General features: G+C 44.8%; 2 protein-coding genes across 3 annotated transcripts; one reads left to right on the top strand and one right to left on the bottom strand.

The window, feature by feature from the left end:
- Positions 1–2,941: 2,941 nt before the first annotated feature.
- commd9 (COMM domain containing 9) lies at positions 2,942–5,768 on the top strand. Of its 2 annotated transcripts, XM_012839146.3 has the most exons (6): positions 3,968–4,148; positions 4,412–4,537; positions 4,660–4,799; positions 4,902–4,936; positions 5,113–5,216; positions 5,374–5,768. In XM_012839146.3, exons 1-6 carry the CDS (start codon positions 4,098–4,100, stop codon positions 5,509–5,511), a joined length of 594 nt encoding a protein of 197 aa, XP_012694600.1. In that variant the 5' UTR covers positions 3,968–4,097; the 3' UTR covers positions 5,512–5,768. The 2 variants fall into 2 exon arrangements, with proteins under 2 accessions (XP_042563313.1, XP_012694600.1); XM_042707379.1 differs by lacking the exons at positions 3,968–4,148; positions 4,412–4,537 and adding an exon at positions 2,942–3,049.
- Positions 5,740–16,145, bottom strand: fcsk (fucose kinase). The gene is made up of 23 exons (XM_031565301.1): positions 15,270–16,145; positions 14,100–14,251; positions 13,924–13,974; positions 13,691–13,816; positions 13,398–13,470; positions 13,175–13,272; positions 12,952–13,032; positions 12,603–12,722; positions 12,052–12,223; positions 11,829–11,935; positions 11,444–11,545; positions 11,154–11,327; positions 10,874–10,941; positions 10,361–10,728; positions 9,649–9,865; positions 9,230–9,396; positions 8,752–8,979; positions 8,222–8,365; positions 7,924–8,043; positions 7,438–7,625; positions 6,874–6,973; positions 6,320–6,543; positions 5,740–6,200 (listed from the first exon to the last, which is right to left on the bottom strand). The coding sequence occupies exons 1-23, from the start codon at positions 15,349–15,351 to the stop codon at positions 6,114–6,116; spliced, it is 3,249 nt and encodes a 1,082-aa protein (XP_031421161.1). The 5' UTR covers positions 15,352–16,145; the 3' UTR covers positions 5,740–6,113.
- Positions 16,146–16,337: the final 192 nt, after the last annotated feature.

Genomic DNA, 16,337 nt, shown 5'->3' with positions numbered 1-16,337 from the left:
ACCAAAATGGCATGCAGGTTTGAACTGTCAAGCCATCCTGTCAAGTTATGATGTATTTCAAGGATCATGACATCTGTCTCATGTTCAGGAAAAAGTGTGTCAATGCAAAAGTTACACAATACAAAGTCACTGCAACAAATGTTTGTTTTTTTTTTCTCCATAAAAAAGGCTGTTTCAGATCATGAGTGAATCTACCTTAAAGGGGGGTCAGAGATTTCAATTCCATACACTTTTTGTCAAATTCAACAAATTGCTCCTCACAGTCTCCTAGCTGTCCCTTCAGCGTTTGTGCTCAAAAAGCCTCTGGTGCTTGTACACAGCCCTGGCTCTGTAAATGGGAAAAACAGTGGCTCGGACCGAGCCATAAACAATCCCTGCCAATCAACACAGTGCACGGAGCACGGAAGCGAGGGGGTATAATTTTAAAACCGAATAGCAGATGGCATCTTTAAGGGACAATAGATTGCCAACGTCTAATTAAGGGATCAAAGCTAAGACATGCTAAGGCATGCCATGTTGTTACGAAGTATGGGAATTCTTGTCTGTTCACCTCTTAAGGTGAAAAGATAATTTGCTAACCTGAGGCATATGGTTTTTCTCAGAATCCCCCAAAGGTGCTTGAAAAAAACAAAAACAACTTCAAGAGTTTCAACAACACAGTTAAAACCATACAGTACCTAATAAAGGGTTACAGCTCATTTAAAAATAGCTACAAATCCATCAATGATTTATGATCATTTTCTATAAACAACAAACATGCGGTGGAAATCTGCCTATTCTTGGCATTCAAATTAAATATTCAGCAAGTAATTACACACAAACAATGAGTGAGTTCAGCCTTCCTTTAAACCTCCTCCGTACCAGATATTTGACACTTAGCTTAGCCACTTTCCAGCGTCACCGACTAAGTATCTAGATACCTGACAGTCTATCTTGTCATCCTGCCAAATGAGTGGAGAAGTGAATACAGCTTTAATTGGAAAAAGAGCAACTGTATACTAAAGACAGTCTAAAAGGTCTAAAGTCTTAAGACAGTCACTAAAGGATTGCACATTGTAACAGACACGAAGAGCACTTTTCTTGTTCCTGTCTCTTGCTCAATGTATTGTGTAATTGCACTCTCTTTACACACAGTGTTAGCACAACAAACTGACACGACTTGACCCCTGCCTTAGTGGAAGCTGGGTGAGAGTGCCATTTCATTCTTATTTCAAAGAAATGGCTGCAGTGCCAGTTGTATAATCAAAAAAATCCCAAACCATGACACTACAATGACAGTTGAAAAACATATACATTAATACACATTAAAACTGTATGTCAGATCGACTTTATCATCAAGCCAAGGCTCAAATTTGTCTATTTATAACAGGTGCTCTCCAGGGTAAATGACAAGTATGAATGATTCATGTTATCGGCCACATTTTAATGTAATTTGCCTTTCTCTCAAATTTCTAAAATAAGTTGTTTCCCTGTCTATGAGAGCAATGACATTTTCCAATTCACTCCCGGGATAATGCTGTTGATTAAGTAATATCTAAGTGACATTTACAGAAAATGACATAGAATTGTTACATACAGCAACAAAACCAGTATTTAGACAAACACTGTTTGCCACTCATTTCAAACAACATTTGACGGCACTGCAGGTAAACAGAAATACACATTCTAAAAACAAAAAATGGAAAAACACATTCTAAAGACTTGTTTTTATATCTACAGCACCTTCATAAGTGAATTACTTATATTAAGGATCATATCACACACACACACACACACACACACAATTATAATCAAGCATTTTCCAACAGTACATCCATAACTTATTTGTAAAATGCTACAGGGTTGTCATAAGAGTATGATGCTGTCCAGTGTTATGATGACCTTAGACGGCAATTCATCATTAGTTGTAAGACTGGATGATCTCATAGCACATTTTAACTTGAATAAAACCAAGAAATGATTCGTTGCCAGCCACTCTGACAGCTGAAGAGCTGTAATGACCCCAGTGAGTGATTTTAACTTCTTTAACAAAATTGCGTAATCAGATCTCCCGTGAGTTCCTGTGTGCCAGTGTATATACTTTACACGATTACTTTCTGCAGATATCAAAGCTATCCTCGTGTGCATCAATTAAACACAGAGATAAAAAGACTGGAATTAATCTTACACAGTTTGTCTACTGACAGCAGTAGGCGTAGAAATGTTTAAGCAACTCCCACACAGTCAATACACACTTGGCCTATTAACAGCTGAACAATCTGCTTCAATTAATTGTGTATAAAATTAAAAAAAAAAAAAATCAGGTTTTGAAGTGAACCTTTACAATATGAGAGACTGTCACATGGCAGAGTCGGTCTCCCAGTTTTGCTTTTAGATATGAATCTTCATAGACAAGATTTCTCCCCAGCTGAAGGTCACATTCTCTCTGACCCTCTTCCTTCCTCTGTTTTTGTCTGGCCCATCCTGATGAAGTAGCTTTGCGATGGAGAATGAGAATGACTAACCAGCGCTGCATACCAAATGTGTTTCTCAGCGCCACAGAGACACCCCACTGAAAAGAGGGGGCACCACGCTCCCCCTTTCATCCTTTATGGTCCTTGCTGAAGAGGAGACAGCCACATTTTATGAGACTGTTTATGTGGGAGCCAGATAAGCAGGGCTATACGAAGCGAACTCAAAAGACCCTCTTAATCTACATAAAGCTATTTGATGCTTCCCATTTTTCATTCCAAACACACATTGTCACTTCAAAAGGCCATACAGCCCAGACACCACATGTCAAAAGAGAGAGATAACAGGAAACCAAGTCCAAGCGGAGGTACCTCTATGCAGTGTCAGGCTGTGCACTACAACACTGCAGTCACATGAATATTCAAAGACATAACATTTTGACAATCACTAAAGAACCACTTCCTAAAGTAGCCTCCCACTAAACAGAGCCAATCTATGGAGTTTTATGGACAGTTTCCCGTCCGGAGCTCCTGAATCACGGCGACTGGCAGATAGTACAGCTGGAACCCTTTCAGTGTCATCAGCTGAGGCCAAACAAGTAGGCAGCTCACAGAGAATACTCGTTATTTGGACTTTGTTTTTGGACCTCACCCCATTCTATACTTTGTGTAATTGGTTATATGCATATGTCCATTAAGGTGTAGTAGTCCACATAACCGGACAGCGCACAGATGTGGTCACATTCAGTCAATACCCTCAAATTTACATTGATGTGATTGGCTGAACTTGTAAGAGCCATATCGGATAGGCTGCAGATTATCTATTTTGAACTAAATGTATTTGTGAATCAAGCCACGCCAGGAAAGTCACAAAAATCCTCAATTCACAAATGGTGAGTGGTTTGTAAATGCACATTCATTAGTCTGTAAAATGAAAGTAACAGCATTTACATTTGTGAATCACGTGACATTTATGTGTGAATAAGGAAATACGTTTGTGAACATCGTGACAAGTGACATTTAGTATGACTTTCGAAACTATTGTAACACCATAGATTGGCTCTGTTTAGTGCTAGGCTACTTTAGGAAGTGGTTCTTTAATGAGTGTCAAAATTTTATATTTTTGAATATTCATGTGACTGCAGTGTTGTAGTGCACAGCCTACTCCCTAACTGACACTGCATAGAGCTCCAGGGACCTCTGCTTGGACTTGGTTTCCTGTCATCTCTCTGTCTTTGACATGTGGTGTCTGGCCAGTCTAGCATGACATTCATTTGTGAATTTTGAAACTATTCTACCTCCATACTAATCAATTTTGTGTATTTAAGGTTAAAACGCGAAATATTGATGCAGGCTAAAATGCAAAACAATGAAAGTACTTAAATGCCTGTTTTAACATATAATCTGGTATTCTGGAAAGGTGTTCTGTTACCTAATGCAACATACCAAAAAGAACCATCACTGGTGTTTGAGCAGATCAACGTGCTATTGTGACAGTACATTGGAAATAACAACTGTACCCTACTCATTGATAGCCTAACTATTAATATACATCTTGCTGTACTGCAAATACACGTCTTCATAAATGACTTCATTTCCCAGTACCCCTGCCCTCAATCACTTATCACATGACATGCATAATCCAAAATGGCTACGCTAACAGAGGAACACTTCTCTGCATTGCAACTTTTGTTGAAGGTATTTTACACGCTGTAGCACAAATTGATACATACCTGTATATTGAAGGAAAAATTGACCTAATGTTTAATCGTTTGTTAGTCAAGAGAAAGCAGTCGAGGCAGATACATTATCGATACGAAATTGTACCCTTCTTTCTTCAGTGTAATGCTCCTCCACGAGCGATCTGAGCCCGCGGACATAATCCTTTCTGGAATAGTAGTAAGCAGCTTTTTTTTGCTGTTGTCATGTCAAATATATTTTATTTCTCTGAACGAGTCCAGGCTCCGTCTAAAGATGCCGTGCGGCAGATGTGTGCCGGCAGTTTCCCGTCCGGAGCTCCTGAATCACGGCGTCTGGCAGATAGTACAGCTGGAACCCTTTCAGTGTCATCAGCTGAGGCCAAACAAGTAGGCAGCTCACAGAGAATACTCGTTATTTCCACTAAAGCCATATGAAATTTGAATTGTATACACCATTTACCCGAGGCAGTAACTTAACCTAAATGGCGCTACCCTGATTTCTCTTACAGCTTCTCACGGCTCTGCACACTCTCTCGCATTACGTGCTGTTTCACAACCTGGCTTCACCCGAACAGATCCTGGCTGTCTTCCCAGACACCTTCCATTCCAGTCTAAAGAACCTAATCACAAAGATCTTGCTGGAACACCGGTAGGTTGCGCGTAGGCCTCCTAGATCACACTATTGAATAAACCGCAGGCTTATCAGAGAGCCCATTAATTCAGTTTCTTACTCCCTGCTTGTCATCGCCAGCCCAACATGGACAAATGAAGCTCTTGCCAACCAGGGTAAGCATCATCCATTATCTAAGCTCATCCTTCCTACTTTCTCCAGTCATTTGTTCCGTCGTGTTCTCATCTCATTGCTCATGTGTGAGAGGGAACAGGAGGCTATTTTATCACTTGTCATGGCCTAATGACACAACCTGCCCAGTGATTGGTAAAAGGTGTTTTCTGGCCTGCAGTTTCATTGCCCAAGCTGGTGGAGATGGACTGGAGGGTGGACATGAAGACTGCCTCAGACTCAGTCAGTCGCATGGCAGTGCCCACCTGTTTGGTTCACATGAAGGTACGTAAGTCATTCTTCACAAAGCTCCAAGCCTTGATCTTGGGCTGTTTTCTAGTATACATTTGAGTGAAGCTTACCAATTTGTTGCACTGGAATATTTACATCCAAACTTGATCTTGCTTGGATTCCAATGTTTTCTGTGTGTTGTACACTGCAGGTTCAAGACTTTTCCTGTTCGGGAGGCAATGACTCTCTCTCCTCAGTCACCATGGAGCTCAGTAAAGAAACACTCGACACCATGTTGGATGGATTAGGTCGTATCCGAGACCAGCTGTCTACAGTCGCTGGCAAATAGACATTTTCCGACACCAGGATGGTGCCTTAAACAAGAGGCCTTTTTCTGGACAACAAGGAACTGCTTGTATTGCTCTTACAATGCTCTTTCATGCACATGTCTGCGTGTGTATACACACACACACCCCTCCACTTCAGACTCTTAAATACATGGAGAGTTTTCAATGCAGATTTCACATTCCTTAATAGTTTAGGCATGTATGAATGATGTTTTTGTACCAGACCATTGTGAATTATTAAAATACAAATATTATTTAATTTGTGGAATGTTTCAAGTATGTCTTTGCTTGAGAGAAGCATGTCTCATGAAAACATATCTTGGAGTGTGAACACAAGTGTCAGTATTTACAGATTGGAAAGAAAAATACAAAACTCATAGTCTTCTCACACAGTGTTGGCATTCTCATGTCGGTGATGCATTCAGTGTTAGGAAAAGTTATTTTTGAATAATTCTGTTATGATAATGTATGTATCAAATGTGCAGTTCGTAGGTTTCTATGTTAAAAGTAAAAATCTTCTAGACTTACAGTTTAACAGTGATTAAAAGACCAGAAACAGACATCTTTTGACATCCAAACACTTTCATGATCACTGTAGTTTTCCTCATTGGTCTGGTGATCTTGCTGACTGAAGAACACAGATCCCTTCCATGTCCAGTTCTACGGAGTGGACAGTGAAATCTCCCAGACCCTGTGTAACAGTTTAATACAGTCATGCTCAATGAACTTCAGAAATTTGGGAACCAGTGTCCTAATAAGGTCACTAAAACCTAATGTTTTATACCATAATATATACCACCGTTTGCTCACCGGTGTGCTGCCGAGAACTTGCCGCACTGCCTCCTCCTGCTGGCCGTCTCGGGTCAGCAGGTAGAGGAAGCCCCCGCCGCCCGCTCCAGCCAGGCTCTGGCCCAAGGCGAGCGGCCGCAGGGCGTTCATCATGCTCCGCACCGCAGCCGGCTCGCAGCCCGGCGCCATCACCTTCTTCTGCGCCCAGTAGCAGTCCAGACAGGCCCCCAGCCTGGAGAGGGAGCCTGGGGGAGAGAGGGGTTTCCGAAAGGGGTTTGAATTTGAAAGATGTCCAGTTTGAAGGCCCTATTTGTCTAAAATGTTATTTACTAAAAAAAATCCGTAGCCATAGCATTTTAGTCAACATCTGTTTTTTAAATGTAGTTAATCTCCAGCAGTAAAAGATATACAGAGGGTATGACAAGTGGTATGACTCAAATATGTGTGTGTGTGTGTGTGTGTGTGTGTGAATGTGTGTGTGTCTGTGTGTACACCAAACTACACATGGGTGCACCACGCTAAAATGATACATGGCCATGAAGGCAGGCGTTACGAGGCTAAAACAAGGGTCTCACCATCAGTGCATGCAAGAGCACACTCCTCAGCATTGGTGACCAGTTGGTCAGTGTTTGTGACAATGGAGGGCAGTCGGCTGTACCAGCTCCTCACCACATCCTGCAGAGAGAAGATCAATACTCCTTATCCAACAGATGGACCTCCAGATAACCTTTGTATCACCACAAAAGCACATGTAAGTTAGTTAAGATAGATTTCAGTGGAAACAGGAAGTGGTCTTGATGATACGATGACACTTGATATGGAAAGAAGAACATGGGTTTTACCAAGTGTGCCTATTTTCAAGTGAGAAACAAAATTGAGTTTTTAAGTGAGAGAGAAAAAACGAAAGTGCAAGATGGTGGTAAGAACACCAGAAGTAATATGCTCAAAACTGGCCTGTGAGACTGCGAATACAGGAAACGAGTAATGTAATTCAATGTAATTAACAGTAATTCAATCATATTTATCAAGTGAAAAAATATTACAAATATTACATTTAAGTTACCATTAACAATATTCCTTTCACAGACATGAAAAGGGGCCTTGTGAACCCAGTCTGAAGAGAAATGCCACAGCCTGACCTGCAGTAGGTTGCGCGCCAGCCGCGTTTTGCCCGTGTACACCAGTATGAGGCGCTGTTGCAGGGCAGACAGGAAATCCTGGGAGAGGGAGAGGCGTTCCACGTCCACCCTGAGGGGCAGGGAGGCCCTAGAGCGAGCCACCTTCACCCCGCCCACAAGCCCGCCCACCTGGTCCTGCCAACCTCCACCTGAACACAGGAACAAGCCATGTTCAGAGCATGGGGATGACGAAATCTCAAGGAAGGGCAACACATTAATTACATTTTTAATTCAAAGGAAGCACAAGCTCTGATAGAAAGTATGCATTTACTAAGAGTTTACAGATGACAGTGTCTCAAAGCATTTATGGCCCCCACACTTCACTAAATTAACTAACCAACACTATGACTATATCTCTGTTCTTCACTTTCATGTCATCATGTTTTTCATCTTGTTATTTGTATTGAGATATACAGCAAATGTATGAGTCACTGTTCAGGCCATTACCTGTTGTTAAAGTCTGCTCCAGATGTAGCACTGCGTGAATGAGGGAGTCTGTGTCGTAGGTGCGGCCTGTGCTCCTGTACACTGCGGCCAGCACTGCCCCAGCCAGAATACTGCTGGTCCCTGCACATGAACACACACACACACACACACACACACACACACACACACACACACACACACACACACACACACGAGTATTGTGTTCGAGTATCAGTTTTTTCTTAAGCCATCAGGTATTTCTCTACCCAAAAAGCTATTTCCACCACACTTCCATCTTTTCTCTCTCTTCCTCACTCACCTAGGCCGGAGCCGTAAGGCAGGAGGGACCAGCTGTGCAGCTCCAGTCCTCCACCCCAGCGCTGCAGCAGCTGCTCGGCCAGAGGCTGCTGGGAAGGGAAGGTGACCAGCCCGCTGCACACACACACAGCCTTCAGCAGGGCACCTGCACAAACAGCACACCATATCACACACAAACCTCTTGCCAAATGTTAGATAACGCACACACTAAAGAACCCAGCACAGCCAGAGTCTCCATTGAGTATACTACTACTACTACTACTACTATTATTACACTGCATGTGTAAGCCAGAATCTGCTGATAGGGGGTCACACATCTCTGCCTCAATCTTGTGTGAAGAAATGAGGAGGAGGAGGAGAAGTTGCAGAGGTTGAAAGAGAACTACAGAGCCATTTTAGAAAACTGACAATAAGCAGCAAAGCTGTGCTCATGACCTAACACTCCACAAATTCATTTTTTTACGCATTTTAAGAGTTGAACTCAAACCCAGTGTACTGAATAATAAAACATCTCCTGACAGGCTGCCTCACCAGGGGCATGGGGTTGACAGTGGTCCTCCAGATCTTGCAGTGTCCGGCAGACTGTTTCCGTGGCGACACTGCAGTCCGCCCCACTGCTGGAGGTGACCAATAGCAGACGGGGTTCTCTGATGCGGCGCGCTCTGGCACCAATGGGCCGCCTTCCATCCACCTTCACTGCCACGTTCACCACGGCCCCGCCCCGCTCAAAGGCAATGGGCGGCGTATCACTCCAGCCACCTAAAGAGTTACCAGTCTGAGTTAACATATGGTATCACATTACCCTCACACCTACCTCCCTCCCTCCCTCCCTCTGCATCTCACAAGCACAGGTCGATAGCCAAGATGCAGAATGTGAAGACCATTCTCACTTTTTAATCAGTTGCTCTCGTATTTTGTTGGCGGTTATTAAAGTAATAATGAGCAAAGCTAGTAAGCTGCGTGACAGAGGTTTACTTTCTGAATATGAATTCAAACAGAGCAGACTCACCTGATAGGTCCAGCCTGGCAGGGCACTCCACCTCTTGCCACTCCCCAATGGGTGGCATCTCTCCCTGGCCGATGGATACAAACTCCTGTGCCGACATCACCGCCTGCCGTAGCAACACTTGACCTGCCCCCTCATAGTGTCTTGCTGCACGTACCAACATATCAGGCCTGTGATAGTGAACACACATTAAGATTATAAACACACAAATGTATTTCTGCAGTATGTTAACTATATATGTGGACATAAGAGCAAATGCAAATAAGTGGCTTCTGCTATACAGCAGATGATATACAGAACTTAAAATGCTGAAATCACTGAAAATGTGGTATCAGACGTACCCTAACAGACTTTGCTGCACTTTTCATTTACAGTGAAATCATCTTTCATCCAGTGCCCTCAGGCTACCCTTCACCTCTGACCTGTTTATCCAGTGACTCCTCTGATTGGCCAGTGCCTGGATCCCTGCAGGGAGATCTGGCCGCTCCAGCAGGCTGAAGGCCGCGGCCCAGGCGGGGTTGGCGGCGGGGCCGCTCCTCAGGCCTCCCTTGCCCTCCCCGGCCATGCAGCCCAGCACGTCGGCTATGCAGGCCAGAGTTCGTGCGGCCACACCGAGGTTCTCACTGCTGCCTGCTGCCACTGCAGACAGATGAGGAAAACGATCTCATCTCGGGCAGAGTTACTCACTCTCTCTCGCTCTCGCTCTCTCGCTCTCTCTCACTCTCACTCTCACTCTCACTCTCACTCTCACTCTCACTCTCACTCTCTCTCTCTCTCTCTCTCTCACACTCACACTCACACTCACACTCACTAACCTCACTAACCTCACTAACCTCACTAACCTCACTAACCTCACTCGATGGTTAAAGCTGCTGATTCCACCTGATCGGCCATTGCAAAGACCCTTAAATATTCTCTGCAGACACCGAACAGGCAGACGTGCTTGATTCCTGATTCATATATCTGGACCTGGCTATCCCATTTAGCTGCATATTATAGAGTGCATGGGAGCCTTAGAGACAAGAAGCTTTGCTATTTATAGGGAAGAGTAAAAAAAAATCTTTCAAAAACATTTGTATACTTCACAGTGGCTGCACTGACATGACGACTCTGTGCCCCACCCCCACTCCTCACCACTGTCCAGCGTGCTCAGGAGCTTCCCCTGCTGGCCACCCAGAACAGCAGCTCTGATGCTGGGCAGGAGGCTGTGGTCGCTGTGGCCTCTCAGCGTGTCCGTGGCTCTCTTCCTAGCCGCGCGGAAGAACAGCTCCTCTCTCCAGCACAGCTCCCCCTCCTGGTCGGTGAGGGACAGCACCTCCCTCAGGGACAGCCTCCAGGCCCCTCTCCACCACTCCAGAGTTCCGGGGCCCCCCGACATTAACCAGGAAACCCCTTCCAGTCCGACCGCTCCGTCACGGGGCTGGAACACGGGGAAGAGCCGGGCGTCCCAGAGGGGTCGAGGCGTCTTGCTTTCACTGCTGGTGGCCCATATCTCCTCAGGCCTGAAGGGGGGGAGGGGTTGGAAGGCAGGAGAACCATGATGCTCATATGACCTCCACACTGTAGTTGTCTAATGTCCACTGCATGTAAGCCATTCAGATGCAATTTGGAAAGCAAGCCCAGAATTGATTTTGCTCAGTCTCTTACCGTATCCCAGTACGTTTGTACAGGTCAGTCCAGTTGTGGTTCAGGAAAGTGGATTCCTCATAAGAAGCCTGTAAAGAAAACAGAAGAAGATAAGAAATAGGGTAAACAAACAGTAAACTACATTTCAGAGCTGATCAGGACCCGATACTGGGGTTTAAAGATACATGTGCTAAACTCCTCTCTGCAATTCATTCTTTAAACGAAACAAAAAAAACACTACTGCAGCAAAATGTTCAAACTAAAGATATGAAGTACACTCTGTCCATATCTGAAATGGTACCTCCAGAGCATCATGTGCTCCCAGCACTGTGTAAACGGTCAGTTTGAGCTCTCCAAGCTGCACACGGTGTCCCTGGATGATAATGTCACCACTCAGAAGCAGCTGCTGGAGGTGGCTTCCAGAGGTGGCCTCCAGTCCGGACAGGAAACTCCCAGACTGCACTTGTACTGGGCCCTGGGTGGGCATAGCAAACAGAGAGACATCTGATGGCAAGAGCTATTATAAACTGTTGCGTGTCGTTTATTATACCGCTGGCGCAGACTAAAGAAATTGTTAATTTGTCTTCCCACCTGGAGGTGGCAATGTTGAATTACAGCTCCAGATGACACCGTGACATTTCCCTCCAGCACACTGTTTATCACTCTGCTATCTGCACTCACACAGTCCATCTTCTGAGAACAGAAAGAGAGAGAGAGAGAGAGAGAGAGAGAGAGAGAGAGAGCGAGAGAGAGAGAGAAACATCTTTATCACTGCAAGGTCATGTTGACCACAGCCAACAGTACGTGAGCTTGTAAACTGCCCCTAAAATGTATTATTATGGCACTCAAGAGATGGGCATTACATCTTCAAGGTATTTAAGATCAACGACAGCTACCTGGATATGAGACAGCTTATTTAAAATCAAGGACAGCTACCTGGATATGAGACAGCTTATTTAAAATCAAGGCCAGCTACCTGGATATGAGACAGGGTCTCCATCTGCCATCCTTTTCTTGTCAGCCGGCTAATGTGCTCCTTCCCTGATAGAGTCATGTAGTCATAGGTCCCATCTGCTATGTATTCTATTAGAAAAAAATATGCCAGTCATCTCTACACCCATCACTTGAAGGCTGGCAAAAATACTGTGGAAATGTTAATGATTAACGTCATGTTAACTACTATGTTTAAACTACGCTACCCATAGAGAGAGGAGTTCCTCTCAGCGTCTTCCACAGGACTGCCCTGGCCGACCTCACTGCTGCCCCCTGTGGCCCTGTTGGGGAGGTGGAGCCGGGCCTTTCCTCACTGATAAACTGAGTCTCGCTCACATCTGAGCACAGACACATCAGTATGTCCAGAAAGAGAGAGATCTGCAAGAAAATCAGTGAGAGCAGAGGATATGAAGGAAAGAAACTGGCTGACACATAAGTTAAGTTATTCAAAGACAGAAGTGCAGGAAATTGAAATGGCCCCTTGTTACTGGCAGACTTTGACATTTACATTTACATTTAGTCATTTAGCAGACGCTTTTATCCAAAGCGACTTACAAGGATGTATACACATTTTACATTTACACTGATGGCACACTGCACATCAGGAGCAATTAGGGGTTCAGTGTCTTGCTCAAGGACGCTTCGACAGGGAATCGAACTAGCAACCTTCTGATTACAAAACGACTTCTCTACCACTGTACCACTGTCGCCCCCCTTTGACCGAGGCTGACCCTGACAGCTCCTGAGGACGGTGTACCTGTAAGGATGGAGCCCCGGAATCCATGCCCAGGTAGGTGCAGCCGTCCAGTGGTGAGGTGACATGAGTCTGGAGTAGTTTCTCGGACACACTCCTGCTTAGGAACACTGGGCCAGAAACCTGAAAAAAGGCACAATAGCACAAAGCAGCTGGGCGTGAGTGCTGTCTACACACAGTAATGTGGAGCACAGAAACTGTAACAAAAATGTCCTAATATCAATCAAGAAGGTTCAGTGTTGATTTATTGTTTCTGATAATTGTGTGAAATGAGGTTGAAACGCCATTCAAACACAAAGTGACTATTTCCTTGCGTCTTTGGTCTAAGCCTCAAAGTGTCCCCCAGACGTACCAACGGCACCTTCCCATCAGGCAGGATGGCTTGCCGGATCTGCTCCTCTGACCCCCTGTAGATGATGTCACACACTCCGCCCTGAGACCAGAAGAACAGGCAGGCTGGTTGCTCAGTGAAACCAGTATTCAGACTAAACAAGACACAAAGCAGGACCAGTCTCTCAGGGTTGCTCAAAGACAGGCACTACAACAACACAAGCACATTCCTAGTGAACACCTACCTGTCCATCACTGAGATAGACCCCGTGATTGGTGGCGTATGAGACGTCACCTGGCAGCGCCAGCACTCGAACCCCTGAGAAGCCCTCCCAGGACATCACTGAAAAAGAGGAGTGGGGGAAGAAGGGAGGAAAAGAAGGAGGGAGGGAGAGAGGGAGAAAAGAAAGGTTATGAATGGCTCATACGACTGTGGGTGCCACGGTTTCTGCCCAGACTAGTCTTTACCTTGTCTGGAGGGGAGGGTGAGGATCATGTCTGTACTGCATACCCACACTCCTGGTGGTGAGCCAGGGCTGACCTGCAGAGGCCCAAAGCGCACACACAAAATACCAGATTACTCCTCCTCACATATTTATAAGAGAGCAGCCCACTTGTCTGTACTACAAACCAGTTCTCTAAGGAACGAAGGCTAAGAGAAGGCTATTGGGGGTTTGCCAATAACCAGCCAGAGGACAAAAGCAAAGAGACCAAAGGGATCAGTGCAGATACGGGAGTCGTGCCGTGGCACTTTCTCTGACCTGATGAGAAAGGCAGTCCAGCAGCGTGTCCAAGCAGCAAACTGGACTCTCCACTGCTTGCTGAGCGCCCCCTACAGGTAGCCAACAGAATGCTCTCCCACAGCTATCCCAGGGGAAATCTCTTCCCTGCACAATGGGGTATGAGAAATTAGTCACCACTGTAAATTTTGTATTTATGTGGTACGAGCCGTTTTCAAGTTTCCTCCAACGGAAATGATCTTTCCCTCTCTTACCGTGTGAAGGATGAGAATGTGGGCATCATCCAAGACATCTGCAGTCACCACCTTCAAGAAAGATAACAAACAGGTCATTCCCATGAATACAACATACTACTGTGTATCGTACTGTGAAACTCAGCATGAGAGATGTGTGCTGCTAAATGTGGCTGGCAAACGGGCTCTTCACTCACAGTGTGTCCTGCTCTGGCGCTGAGGTGCTCGGCGGCCACCAGGAGGGCGTTGAGAGTGGCTCCCCCACTGCCCAGTCGCGCCTGTGGGTCGGCCACGGTCAGCAGCAGGGTGCCTGGCGGAAGTCCCCCACGCTGCTGCCGCAAGTCCAACTCTAAGATGCAAGAGCATGTTTAAGCCAGGTTTATGCTTTATGAGAGGTACTTCTGACAAACCCTGTCTCACCACAACGTTTACAAGTGCATGTCATCCCAGGGGAGCAGTTGGAGTGACACACGTTAAATAGGCCTAGTCCATGACAAACCTGCCCGTTTGCATACCAGCCACATTACGTTTTTCCAGTTTGAGGCATAGTTTTAGTGTCTAGCAGTCAGTCATGAATGACAGGGCTGTATTGGAGGACATGAATGTATTGGAGGCCTGTGCCCTTGCCATCTCCCCAGAGAGAGACTACTGCTGAGCCTTTTCATCAAGCTCACTCTAGCTAGGTAAACAAGGATATGAGAATCCTGCCAGGCTTACACTACAAGCACAGGAGGATCTTACGCAAATAGATGCAAGCAGACCTTTTAGGATCAGGATCTACAAGTGGCTGAAGGGCTTGCTAATGTCACTGAGACAAATGCCATCTAACTGCTTTGGATAATGTGAAGACAAGAACCTCGCCAAGGGATGACCAAGATGACACTTTGGAAAAGTGTCCGGCCCAGATTCTGACATAGTTTCCGAGGGGTTCCACTTCTTTTTAAGCCTTTAAAAAAAAATGAGGTCTTTGAAATGTTCATTACTGCATTCTTGACTCAAAGGAAAGGCAATCTTCCATCTTTCTACGAATCTCTGTGTTTGTAAGCTCACTGTTGTTTTTCTGAAAAGCTATTTGACCTACCCTTAGAGGTGGTGGGGTTACACTGACTACTGCGGAAATATCAACAACCTCTTCCAACAAGCACATGACTGCTGCAGTCAATACAGAGCACTATACCGCTACGCTGTATCACTTGAAGAAAAAACAGAAAGATGCATTTGGGAACAGAGTTTCAATGTGACAGAACGGTCGGTCGGAATGCACTACGGTGCATAATGATAGCAACGTAAGTTCTATAAGAATAAAGTATGACAAGTAACAGTGACAGTAACGTCAAATGAAGTAAAGTAGCCTAACTGTTACTCACCCCTCTGAAATGCATATACACTGTCTTTGTGCTGACAAGTTAAAACAACAACCGTCCAATTTTTGTTCCCGTTGTTTGCCATACTACTCCGTGCATGACAAATGCTCAGATGACATCTATAAGAAGTCGCCAATACCTAGAGACTCGGGGCGTTCTAGCAATGTCAACCTGGACGATCAGTTGGTTTATGAACCCGGAAGAGCTTTTTTCGAGCAATGGGTCTCTTCGGCATTTTTTTCAACGAACTTGTGCAATGGTTTTTTATGCATCAAGCAAAAATCAATGTCTGTGGTTAATAAGTTATCTTTACATCTTGTGAATTGTGCTGTACACATGAAATACCGACACATATAGACCCGCTTTCTCGTACCAAAACAATGTCACCACTGCAGGCCTACTCTTGGCTACTGTGGTTAGAAAAACCTTCAAACAGCTTTAGTAAAGCCTGCTAAAACTTATGCTCGAAAGCCAACTTGAAAAGCATGAAAATACTACATCAAGTTATAGTGGTTCCACAAATAAAATCCCACGTCTAGTTTGCTTTACGCCCGCCGCCATTTGTAAGTGACGTCATCGATCCAGAATTGGAACCCTATCTGAACTTTTAAAAAATAAATATCTGTACTTAGCCTATTAACAAGGCCAACTTGTCCTGCCCTCGCTTTGCATTCAGTGCTATGCTAAATTGAGTTTTTGGAATTTAACTGGTTTATCCAGTGATGTCTTCTGACTTGTGGAGGCAACACATTTAGGCCAAAGCCCCTGCAGTTATAACTATCAGTCTGTCATTTTCGTTGTTGGATATCGGAATAGGCTTTAGTGTGACCTACCTTGGAACAAAAATCTGATTTAGGCTATGATCAGATGTATCCATCTGGATTCTGAAAGGGAATCTAAAATCAGGATTACCCCCGTCATATACACAGGCGTCACTTAATAAACAACACAAAAACTACAATTTATTTTCTTAGATTTGTCTGTCGTGTTTTAATTGAAACAATATAAAATAGTATGTGGTTCGCTTCATTATTATTCATTCCACCCATTGCATGTATGCATTGATATCCA

This window comes from Clupea harengus, chromosome 3 (assembly GCF_900700415.2).
Source record: "Clupea harengus chromosome 3, Ch_v2.0.2, whole genome shotgun sequence".
Classification (NCBI taxonomy): domain Eukaryota; kingdom Metazoa; phylum Chordata; class Actinopteri; order Clupeiformes; family Clupeidae; genus Clupea; species Clupea harengus.
This window is presented reverse-complemented; position numbering and strand designations above follow the sequence as displayed.

Excerpts from the sequence above, each read along its gene's own strand:
- commd9 (XM_012839146.3), top strand. The coding sequence starts at position 4,098 with ATGGCTACGCTAACAGAGGAACACTTCTCTGCATTGCAACTTTTGTTG. Across the intron at positions 4,538-4,659 it reads CATCAGCTGAGGCCAAACAA|CTTCTCACGGCTCTGCACAC; the intron begins GTAGGCAGCTCA and ends TTTCTCTTACAG. Across the intron at positions 5,217-5,373 it reads CCTGTTTGGTTCACATGAAG|GTTCAAGACTTTTCCTGTTC; the intron begins GTACGTAAGTCA and ends TGTACACTGCAG.
- fcsk (XM_031565301.1), bottom strand. The coding sequence starts at position 15,351 with ATGGCAAACAACGGGAACAAAAATTGGACGGTTGTTGTTTTAACTTGT. Across the intron at positions 11,328-11,443 it reads TTCAACATTGCCACCTCCAG|GGCCCAGTACAAGTGCAGTC; the intron begins GTGGGAAGACAA and ends ATGCCCACCCAG. Across the intron at positions 10,942-11,153 it reads GAGCACATGATGCTCTGGAG|GCTTCTTATGAGGAATCCAC; the intron begins GTACCATTTCAG and ends TTTTCTTTACAG.